General features: G+C 41.1%; 1 protein-coding gene across 20 annotated transcripts in view; it reads right to left on the bottom strand.

The window, feature by feature from the left end:
- celf2 (cugbp, Elav-like family member 2) overlaps positions 1-12,118 on the bottom strand; it is a 192,780-nt gene that overhangs the window by 16,688 nt on the left and 163,974 nt on the right. For 6 of the 20 annotated variants that reach the window (XM_034133337.1, XM_034133338.1, XM_034133341.1 and 3 more), the window contains exons 8-10: positions 9,850-10,086; positions 7,635-7,698; positions 2,027-2,161 (exon numbers count right to left, since the gene is read on the bottom strand). In XM_034133337.1, the coding sequence (XP_033989228.1) occupies positions 2,027-2,161; positions 7,635-7,698; positions 9,850-10,086 (436 nt within the window). The remainder of the gene's footprint in view (positions 1-2,026; positions 2,162-7,634; positions 7,699-9,849; positions 10,087-12,118) is intronic. The other 14 variants (XM_034133345.1, XM_034133347.1, XM_034133342.1 and 11 more) reach the window with 3 other exon arrangements.

The following is a 12,118-nucleotide window of genomic DNA, read 5'->3' as shown; positions in this document are numbered from 1 at the left end:
TTATTTTCGCGGACTTTATGACAAGTTCCGCCCGCTGTGAGGTTTATACATGTGGTGCAGTGACGCGTCCTAAAACCCGGAAGTAAGCTGCGCTCGGGTTCCCTCGACAAAAAAGCAATGGGATTTCTCCATAGGGTTTTGGAAAATAGCTCGAAATAAGGTCTGTGGAACGAACCTGTTAGATAAATGCACGTTTTGTTCAGCCGGATAATATCCACATGTCTACCCTACTTTTATAATCTTCGAATCATAAATCTAATCGATAGATTTATGATCGATAGATTTATGATTAGCATAAGTTCGTTCATGATGGCTCATGTCAGTGATAGTGATGACATCGTTGTGAAATTATTAACCGAGTCATTTTCAAGATTGAGTTACAATGATAAATTGGAGTGGCAAAGGATCAGCTGCATGACCCCGCCATCAAGTGCTTCATCCAAAAGGACAGGAGGATGGACTTTGTGTTTAAGTGATTTGATCATCAAAGGTAGGCCTAAGTCATTTTCAATGTGGGCCGCCGTGCCGACTTCATTCATTTGTAATTGTTACTTGGCTGTGGGTGCCCTGTCATGATAGGTGTTTATATAAATGGTGTTGTTTTGTGTGGTAGAGGGTCGCTGTCATTGATGCGTAGGGGGGGGCTCGCCACTGAGCAGTGGTGATGTGAAGTCATGTTACATTGCTGTAGTTCCTTTATAGCCTAACGTTAACGCTTCTTACTTCAGCCAATTTCATTTAGGCTTCCGAAAAGTTTTGTTAAAATGTCCTGTTGAACAAAACGTGTAAGTATCATCAACGTGTGTTTGCCACCAAGCTGATTTTCGGCAATATTCCTAAAAAAGGGAGCCATTGCGATGCTAACTTTTCTAGCGCCGCTCGTCTGGCAGTCTTTTAAAACAGCTCCTACTCACCGCTGAGTATTTTACTTCTTTATTTATTGAACTTTCTGTCAGACTCTTTTGTAAATACTTTTCTAAATTATTGGTCGAAACATGGACGCCAAACCTGCACTGTTTGCACTGGTTCTTTATCTACAGTACCATTTTGTTTTTGTTTTTTTACTTATTGTGTTATTAATAACAGGTGTATACTTAGTCATTTTTCGTTTTTGTAATATGTAAGTCTATTCTCCTCACTTTATCTGCTCTGGTAATAATGTACATTTCCCAGTTGCGGGACAAAAGGATTTCTGATTTCTGAACTTACGGGGCAGCCCACAATAACACATCATTACTGCACCACTCTGTGAAGGAGGAAGGTGTGAGGTGTGGGAGCTTTTCATAATCATGCTCTGTTGGGAGTGCGCTCCAAAAGTAACGGCAAAACCACGGCCGCTGGAGCGAGGCCCCGCCGACATATAAAGAGAGAATGATGGAGCAGAAACAGGGAGGCTTGTCAAAAGCGAAAAGACGAGGGCAACGAGAAGGAACACAAGGAGAGGAGAGAATGAGGCAGGGTGGGAAGAAAGAGGAAGGATATTTAACCTGCGCCGAGTTCAGACATCAACCTACTAGTTCTTTAACCCCCCCAAAAAACACCAACACACACACATACAGGTGCAAACAAACCCCGAAACAACAAATCTGCCGACCTAACGTTTTCTGTGAAGCACAAACAAATAATTAAAAATAGAAACATCTGAACCGGACAGAAAACATTGAAGCACAGAACACACAGACATGCACACGCGCACACATATACAGTGTGTGTATGACAGGATGGTGTTGGTGAGAGAGTTTGAGGACGCAGGTGGGCGGTGCATCGATAACACAGCATGGTTTCTATGGAGATGGAGGTCTGAGAAGCGGTGGATACACACACCATGGGAATGTGCCAGAAAGAACACTGACGGGCTGTCTGAACAATGGAGATGTTTCGGTTGGTTGATGGTTTTCAGTGATGGCGGTGGAAGTGCCGGGGCGACAACAATGGTAACGGTGGAGAGCGGAGGCAGGCGTTGGCCCCCCCCGGCGTCGGACCCCCCCCCCCCCCCCCCCCCCGACCTGAGTCACTGCGGTGTTACCTGGGCTGCCCAACGCTCCCAGGGAGGCGGCGCTGGCTGACAGGGGGTTTGCGTTGGAGGGACTGGCTGAGTTTTGGGCCACCGCCGCTGCCGCTGCTAAAGTGGCCAGGTTCTGCAACTGCAGAGCACTCATACCTGGAGAGAGGAGCCAGAGAGGGTGGGGTCAAACCTGGGGAGGGAGGCTGAGCCGTAGCTGGACCGGGACATAGCACCAGAGGACGAGTTAGCTGCTTCATGTGCGGAGGAATAACAGAGGAGTGTATGTGCCTGGAAATAGTGTTTTTTTTCGCCCCTGTGAAGAGTCTGCAGTGTGTGAAGGCAAACTACAGCAGCTGATTTCGCTAACAAGTCCCAAATGTATTTAAATCAGTAAAAGCAGCTGTTCTAGTGTTGAGGTTTGGTGTGTTTCTCTGAGCTGCTCTGGCGCCAAAAATAATCTCAGTGATTTAGTTAAACTTATATTTTTCTTTCCAGGGAAAGCTCCGTGGAGAAGGCTAGAGAAATACAGGAAGACTCTAACCTCCCTGGTCTCGTTATCAAATGAAATCTTCTCAGCGATAAATACAATTGACATGGTCTTTAAACATCGACACATGTACTAAACTGGGCGATGATTAGAGCTTGACTGATGTGGAACTCCTGAGGCTTATAGAAAATGTAGTATTTTGTATTAAATGGAAGCCGTACCAACATCTGTCAAGGGATAGCAAACAAACATGTGCCTTTCAGAGGAACTCTGGTCAATTTGTTTAAAAAAATTGTGGTAGCTTTTGACTTACTTTGACTTTAATATCGACATTTCAGATCAATTAAACATTTCCATAAATATGGCTATAAGTATGTTTTAAATGTAACTTAAGTAAGTTAAATAGTTTCCTTATTTTTCCTGGAGAATTTGATTCTTTTTAAAAGCACTGTCCTCCAAGATACAATTGAGCATCTTAGTATTATAAATCCATTCTAAGAGACTCTTTGTTATCTGCAATTAGGTGGAACAAATATGGTGTTTCTGGTACCAGCCAAAATAAGTGAAAAAATGTAGGTATTCCAGAAATAAATCTGTGCATCCATAATAAAATAAAAATGTATTTTACACTTGAATTGAAGAGGCTGGTGTGATTTATATCAGCAATAATCGGCCTCCTGTCGACATCAGTCATGCTCTAGTCACAGTGGCCCATTATTGAGTCTTTTAGCTTTAAAAATACAGATAATAAATATTAAACTGTGCCCCACTCAGCACCGCTGTAGTACCTGCAGGCTGAACTCTGCACATTGTTAATCTGCCTGCTGGCATTAGCATACGGGCCTGTACTTAAGCATAATTAATGACTACATGCCAACACCCAAACGATGGCGAAGCAAAGGCTATAAAACACCTTCTGTGCGAACAACTAAACCTTTCACCTCATTCAGTGGATGTGTGTGTGTTTATGCAAGTGTGTGAAAATTATGAGGCAGGCGCTCATAAAGCGGAAACAGAATCAGTCACCAGTTCTTACCACAGGAAGCTTCCACTGAGCTGGTTAGAATTAGAGGACGGACACTGTCAATGTGAGGTGTATGTGTCGTATATACAGCCTGAGTGTATATACAGTACCATGGGAATACGCACACACTCACGCACACACACATACAAGTAGACACACACAAACAAGACACCATGAAGAAGAAGATCCATGTACAAATACAGATATTTCCTTCACCCGGATACAAAGTGGACGCAGCCAATAACAACAACTGGCTGGATCCATCGCTGGGATGCACACTTTTCATTGGTTAAATACATATTTAAAAAAAGAACACTGCCACTTTCTATATGGTCGAGTTTGTATGCCTGCTGTTATATGCATGTACACTTTTTTTTAACATATCTGTGCTTACCTCAAGCCAAAACCAACCAAAACAGTACCGTAAAAATACAATATATTCATATATATTATATCATTTTTCCTTTCCCCTGAGTTACATCTTTCAACCAATTTCAGTTCTGATCATAAGAGTCACATTTTCAGTCAATTTCATACCTTAATCTTTTATAAGACTGTTTATTTTGATAAGGACACAGTCAAAGAAATCTAAATAAATGTCACGTATCAAAGTTAGGCTAAATATGCTGAAAGATATTACAAACAATCATTTTCAATCAGGGCTTTAGATTGAAAGCTTGATATCTTTTAATCCATGATGTTATGGTGTAATTGCTCAAAATATTGGTTTGAATAAGTTTCAATGAGGACATTTGTGTGAGTGTTTGATTTAATATACAAGCTGAGGTTAACATTCCAAATTCACAACACCCACATGTTATGCCATAATGCCTTAACACAAGCAAAGACACATTTCACACAAGGGTTGGTTACATGTGGAAGAAGGCCACTGCCAGTTTCTAAATGCTCTGTTTCTCCCCGGGTGTGTATGCCTGCTGTAATGAGCACTTGTGTGTGTGACTTTTTTTAACTAATCTGTGCTTACTTATACATCAGAGCCAAAACCAATCTTGTTCTCAAAGCGACTTTCTCCAATTCTCTGTGACACATCAAAAGCTGAAATGGATTTCTACTTCTACGCAAGGTAAGAAAACAGCCGCTATCATTGTTTCTTTCTCCTCCTGTGATGGCACGTTTAAATCGCGCACTAATTCCAACCGTGTTCCCCTCTCTCTCTCTGAAACGCTCCACATGAGCGAGCAGCCGGCTGCAGAGCTGCGCTGAGAGAAGCCGGCTGTTTATACGAGCGCTCCTTCATGTCTCTTTATTATAATATAAAAGCCATTTTTATTTCACTGCCATTTCCCCCTTGCTGGGTTTGACCACAGAGGCGCAGATCGACCCACTAAAACATTTAAGGAGAAAAAGCCTTTCACTATAACGTAAACAAATAGTCCCTGTGGAGCCATTCGGTTGTTACTTCGCCTCACCTCGACTGACATTTCATTAGTTTTCTTGACTTTCTTTCATTTCTTTCATTCATATTTACCTTAATTCATGTCCCTTACCTCTTCCTTTGTCTGTTCTTCACCAAATGTAAGATGCATTCTTTCCTTTCCTTTGCTTTAAGTGCTCCTTTTGGATTCTCAATTACTCCCACATTATTCCCTCTATCATTGGCTTTGCTCTTTTTTTACTGTCCTTAGCAAAATATTTTAAAGGTTTCTTTTCACTCATTTAATGTGTCCTTTTTCCGTTACATTTCCTTAACTTCTTTTCCTTTTTCCTTTCACCTTAAATGACACATTTCTCCCTTCATTTTCTTGTCATTTCCCATCCTCTTTTCCATGTTTCCCTTTCCTCCATTTATATTTCCCTTCCGTCTGTTTCTCCAGCTCTTCTTTTGCCTTTTCTTCCCCGTTCCTCAAAGCTTCTCCACCCCAAATCTTCCTTGCATTTGTCAAAGGTCATCTCCCTCATTGAAAATAAACGTTGAAGGCAGTCATATGGAGAAAAAGGAGGAGGCGGGATATAAGAGTAACCGGGTTGGAGAGGAATAAAGTGGAGCCGTACGGAGAAAGAAAGAGAGACAAATAGAATCTACTCCCCACATCACAGTATCCGGGCTGTGCAGATGGTGCGTGTGTGTGTGTGTGTGTGTGTGGGTGTGTGTGTGTGTGTGTGTGTGTGTGTGTGTGTACAGCCTGTATGGCAGCGCTGTGCTGGCGTTGGCTGCGTCTAATTGAATGCTCATTGGTGTAATTGAGGCCTCTCAGCTCTGCAGCTCCTCGTGTTAAAGACTGGGACCAGATGTCATTCAGCTGTGTCACATCTCCTGCCAATCACTAATGCTAACTCTCTCGCAGATGGACGACCAACAGATCTCCAGATTCAGACACCGTCACTCTCCCTCGCTTCCAAATCCCACAGCCTATTTATCCGTGCGAGTGTGTGTTTGTAAGGAAATGCGTGTTTGAGCTCACTGAGCAAACATGTAAATCAGCCAGAGGGAAACGGCAAGGCGTCGTAACTCAAGGGAACAGCAAACTGCAGGATACAAGACGGCCACTTTTAAGAAACTCCCATCACACTCAGAAAATGTTATTGTGTCTGCGCAATTAACTAACTGCCTAAACGGCGTGGAATTAAGAGCTGACACCTTGCTAAGAAACTCACAGATGAACAGAGGAAGAGGAGAGAGAACAGACAGAGTGCGAAAGGCTGGAGGGAGGCGTTGAGGTGAGGTAAGAAAGTGTGATGGGAGAGGGTGGGAGGCGCAAGAGTTCCTGCTAAAAGAGGCTTAAAATAAAGAAAAAAGAAATGAAAGTTTAATGGAAAGAGAGAAGAAGTCAGAGATGATGAAAGCGAGTATCCACGGGTCCCTGGAAGTCTTAAATAACCTACATTTAAAGCCCAAAAATGATATTACTTAAATACAGAGATTTTATCTTGTTCAACATTTAATAGGAGTCTTCCTGTCTCGCTCAAGGCTCGGATTAATACAGAACTGGGTTAATTCATTTATGCATTTCTTATGGCTTCAGCTTCACTTAGGAGAATTTCACTGTCCCTTACCACTTTATTTCTCGGTGTCCTTTCTCTTATCCAACCCATTTAGAGTTTGAGAAACTTTCACCGGCCATTCATTGCGAAATAGACACATTCATATATTTAAGTCTTTTTTAAACTGGCTCTAAAACCTATTTCTTATACTGTACGTCTCACACACACACACACGTCTAAACTCATGTTGTATTATTTAGGTTGCTTTGGACCCCATTGGTAATTTGACATTTGTTTTTGTATTACATTTTAAATGTTTCTTTTCTCTATACTAGACACTGCATTTGTCTTACCCTCTCCTGTAATGACTTAATCACTCAATTAAAAAATTAAAATAAATTATTGTGCCAATGAAACCGTTTTCTTATCTGAACATGGACGTGTAGGAATGTATTTTTTTTACTTTATTACTGTCTTTTCACCCTAGAAATAGGTGTATGTATATGTGTACATATGTATGTGTATGTATATAGAATGTTGTTTATCTGTGTGCCTATTTAATGACTGATGTATCTTTTTTTCTTTATCCTGCAACTGGTTGACTAACGGGAGGGCTACCTCTGTATAAGCTATACTTTATACTAATTCTGTTTGTTTGTCGGATGTATAAATTGTCTAATTGTTGAAATAGTAGAATAAATAATAATTAAAAAAAATCATCTATAAAAGGCTTCAATTTGCCATAAACCTGCAGATGCTCTTGAACGGAAATCTTAGTACAGATGACAGAAGAAGAGAGCAGTAGATGGCGCCAGTCTGCAGTGAAACATATCGACATGAGACCCCACTTTCACCCATTTGCTCCACTCCCTTTTCTCTCCCCCCCCCCCCCCCTTACCCACGATTCATCCATCCCCGGCACAGCCTCGGTGTTACTGTTACACGCCCAGGGCACAACTCTTGGTCTGGCCTCATTAAAAGATCAAGACAATTCTTAGCAACAGTTAATAAATCTTCAGGCCAGAGATCTGTCTTTCCTGCACCACGCAAGTTCATCTGTTATGCTCTTTGGTCCTCTTTCAGAAGTCTGTGGAAAAGAATAGGCGCAACAAAGGGTCCGTTCCCGTCGTTAATGGCGGGACAGTGAAGGTTTATCTACTTTTCTTTGGACTCACCGGCCATCTGCTGGATCCCGCTGAAGGCTCCGAGGTTGCTGGAGGAGGTTGCCTGCTGGAGCAACTGATGGGGAAAAGAGAGAGAGAGAAAGAAAGACAAGGCAGAGAAAGAGAAGAGGGAGAAACAGAGTGAGTTAGGTGGATTCAGAGAAACTTATAGGGTCAAATGTGATCCGTTGCTAAATGTTTAAACATCAGAAATATGGGGCATAAACATCACATGGGTGGTTTCTAGCTTAGCAAAAACTGTTAATGACTACTCTCATTGAATTAAAGGTGTTTTATTAAAATGTAAAGCATTTGTTTATTCAATTTTAACTTATTTTATCTATAAAAGTAGGTCGAATTTCACGGAAAATAGGCCTATTGATTATATATTCCAAAAACTGCCACTGTATGGATTGACATTCTTATCTCATCTATTTTACACGCATAAACATACTCTTCTCCATTTTTTTTTTCTTCTCGCACTCGCTTTATTATTCATATCTTATGTTTATTTATGTTGCATTGTTGAAAGAACCTGGGATTTTTCATTTTTCATTGGCCAAACTAGCGATTGTAAATATGACAATAAAGCATTGGCGCCTTGAATCTTGAAACAAATGTGTATTAATGTGTTGGGGATGAAGTTGGCTAAGAAGGTGTAACACAGATATGGGTTAATATGTATATTTTATGAATCCTAAGCAGTTAAACCTGAGCAAAATCAACGGGACAACACATTGCTAAATGCATGGCAACACCGAGAAGCTAATAAAGAGAGCTTTACTGTGGGTTTTGCCTCAGTACTCGCTGAGTAAATGAGCTGCTAATATAGTTTGATCTCTCCTCTAAGCAAACACTGTTTGTATTCCGGCGTGATTCTTCCAGACAAGTTGAGCATGAGAGCTCTAATCTAGCCAACTAATTAGATTTCCAAAACAAAAGTGGAATACTGATGCTGTCAAAAAGTCATCCTCCAAAGACTTGAATTAACAGCAAATGAACATCTTGTTTCTGTACTGTGTGCGACTTCTTTCCATCTAGAATGGAGCTTAATATAAAAGGGGGCTGACAGAGCAGACACATGTTGGAGCCCAATTTAAACATCTCACATTTTCACACAAGAACATTTATTATTATCCAGTACAGATGGGACATTTGCCTGGGCTGACAGGTGTTAATTGCACTTAACAAATCTCTAAACTTTCACATATGCATTATAAGTAGAATGTGGGCTGTTAGGTTAGAAAAGGAAGCGCACTTAAGGAAAGGGTTGGGACTTTCTACACGAAGAGTCCCGAGTATAAGGCTCTGTAAAGACTGAAGAGAGAGAGAACGAGGTTTCTGAACACTACTTTAAAACCAGAAAATCCCCCAAATCAAACAAATGAACTGCAGAGGGTCTCAGATGCTGAGCAGCAGACCCTCCAATGCAGGATTCCTCAAATTGGGGATCTGTGGACTCCCAGGGGCCCCAAACTGTCCCCGCACATCTTTTCCTAAGTCCTAAGAATTGCCCATAATAGGTGAATATATCAAATGAATTGAATCTCTGAAACATGACTTGGTTATGGCCAAGTCTTTTACTTAATCAATTAAAAAACAAACAAACAATAGTGTATTGTTTGTCGAAAGGTTTAAATCAGCACATTTGGAGATAAGGTACATGTTTTTCAATGGAGAACAATTATTTACGGCATAAGGATAACCAGAGAGAACATGGGTAAATCCTGGGTCCTAAAAATGTGGTTTGTATACTATGAAATTGTTATGGAAATGTATATATTTGGATTAACTACTCAGTTTCAACCACTTTGACAAATGCTAGGAAATATTGTAATTACATTTGAAAATATATGTATTTATTTCCGGTCTTTTGCCAGAGAGACTTTTTAAATATCCAAACCAAGCAAGTCAAGGACATTTCTAGGAAACAGTATTGGGTAAAGATATGTACAATTGTTATTTTGGGCCAAAACATGTACTCCAATTGACAACATTCGTAAAGAAAATGTGTCCTTGCATTGATAACGTATAGGGCACTAACAGGTGAAAAACAGAGGATGTATTTTTGATATACATAACATATTATTGGCTTTTAGCATCCTGTTCAGAGACCTCATTTCCCCGTCAGCCCATAGGAGAGGATGGAGGAGAGGAATAAGGGAACAAAGGAAAGAAGGGAGGAAGATTTCAGGGGATCTGGATATTTTTGAATATGGGCACTGACTGCAGCGACGTTGGCCATGGTGCTGCAGTAAGGGGTGTAGGAGGGGGGGGAGGTGATGGAGGCGGCGCTCCTTACAGCCAGGTACTGCGGGGTGAGCCCCCCCAGGCCCGTCAGGCTCCCCCAGGTGGTCGCACTGTTGAGCTGCTGCATTTGCTGTGCCAGCTGCTGCTGCAGACGCCGCTGCTCCTTGTCCTTCTGCGTGTCAGCAAACTTCACCACGATGGGAGACGAGCAGCCCTGAGAGGGACGAAGGGGGAGAGGAAGGGGGCGAGGAAAAGAATCAAGAGAGTGTAGAGGAGAGAAAATAGGAGGGAGGACGAAGATGAAGGCAAGAGGAGAGTAAAAGAACAGGGGAGGAGAGGATACGAGAAGAGAGGAGACAAGGAAGTACATAGAACATGAGAGGAAGATGAAAGAGAGAGGAGGAAGTAAAAGAACAATGGAAAGAGCAAGAAGAACAGAAAAGGATATATAGAAATGAAAGGATAGATGTAGAGAGGAAAGGGGAGATGAGGAAAATGGGAAAGGAAACAGAAGATAATTAGGGAATCTGGTAGGGAACACACCTAAACATTCAAATGAATAATACACTGAATACATACAGTATAATAACGGCAAGACCATGAAGGTTTTTACGATGAAGGGGAACACACACACCCACACCCCACACACACACACACACACACACACACACACACACACACACACACACACACACACACACACACACACACACACACACACACACACACACCACACACACACACACACACACACACACACACACACTGGAGGGACTCACAAAAGAACAACCACACATTTCTGTATTAACAAACTTTACATCAGCAAAGAGAAAAAAATCCATTCTTAATTAAAACCACCAAATACAATTCCCTCTCTCTCACACACACACGCACACACGCACGCACACACACACACACACTGAGTGACACAGGACACACACACACACAGAGTCACACAGGAAAGTTGACTCTAAAGCCGGTGGGCTTTCTTCTTCCCCCCACAAGGGCTCAGTTATCTCCTAGTCCAGAACACTTTCAACAGAAACAGATTTCCTGAGTTCGCCAACTATTTCATCATCTCATATGAAGAGAGACTTGAAGTGTGTGTGTGTGTGTAAGAGAGGAAGAGTGTGTAAAAAAAAAGGCAGAGATTGGGAGACCCAGAGGTGGAGAGGGCAAGAGGAAGATTTTGAGATTTGGACAATGGGAAGTGTGACTAATTGTCCACATTTCTATCCCCCGTGTGTCACAAAAGACACGCTCCTGATGAAAGTTGCAGCGACGGTTGGAACACACAAAGCTTAAAACAGCGAGTCATAATCTATCACACCACAGAATTACTCACACGCTGCAATCAAAGCCTAACTAGGGGCGAATCCGTCGGAAACAAAGGCAATCTGCCACGGGAGAATAAAAAGCTTTTGATTGAAACATTTAGTTTGAGGCACGATCCGCACTCGGCAGGGGAGAGGAGGGATTTGGCTTCTTTACAGTCAGGAGATATATGTCAAGTGTGTGTAACCCAGTGTGTGTGTGGGGCGGAATGTGTCAGTTCAGGTGTGTTGTGTCAAAGTGAGGTTTTCGTAACAGAGGCTTTGGATGGCACTGCAAAAAGTACATTTAGTGAGCAGTTCTTTGGAGAAAGAGGTTATTTCTGAAGCAATGAAAAAAGAAGTAACTTTGTTTATTCTTTTTCTTTATATATTTTTTGTATTATTTATTTTCAATGTTCCTTTCTCTTTTCTTTATATATATTTTTAATTATTTATTAATTATTTTCAATGTTCGTTTCTTTATTTTTCAAATTATTTTTAAATATCTTTTCTCTTTTCTTTATTTTTCCCCAATTTTTACTGTTATTAATATCATCACCCAGATCTTACAAAAAACAAGGAATTTCTTATAAATATCTGTAGATACTATAGATATATATTTATCTTAATACTATTGATCTGTATAAAATGTACTATTCTTTGTTGCATTTTATTATATTTTGTGCAATGCCTTGTAAACATGCTGCTGTAACAAAACTATTTACCAATTTGAGATAAATTTAGTATATCTATTGTCAATAAGAATAATACAAAAAATCTATATCTATATAAAACAATTCCTATTCAGTAAATGCATCATTTAAAAGCAGCCTAGCCCACACTTTTACAATGTACTCTGTATATGTTTCTCCTTGTGTGTGACTACGGCTGGACGTTATCAGCTGAGCGTGCATCTCCCCTGTCTTACGGCGG

Source organism: Trematomus bernacchii, unplaced genomic scaffold (assembly GCF_902827165.1).
Source record: "Trematomus bernacchii unplaced genomic scaffold, fTreBer1.1, whole genome shotgun sequence".
Lineage (NCBI taxonomy): Eukaryota > Metazoa > Chordata > Actinopteri > Perciformes > Nototheniidae > Trematomus > Trematomus bernacchii.
This window is presented reverse-complemented; position numbering and strand designations above follow the sequence as displayed.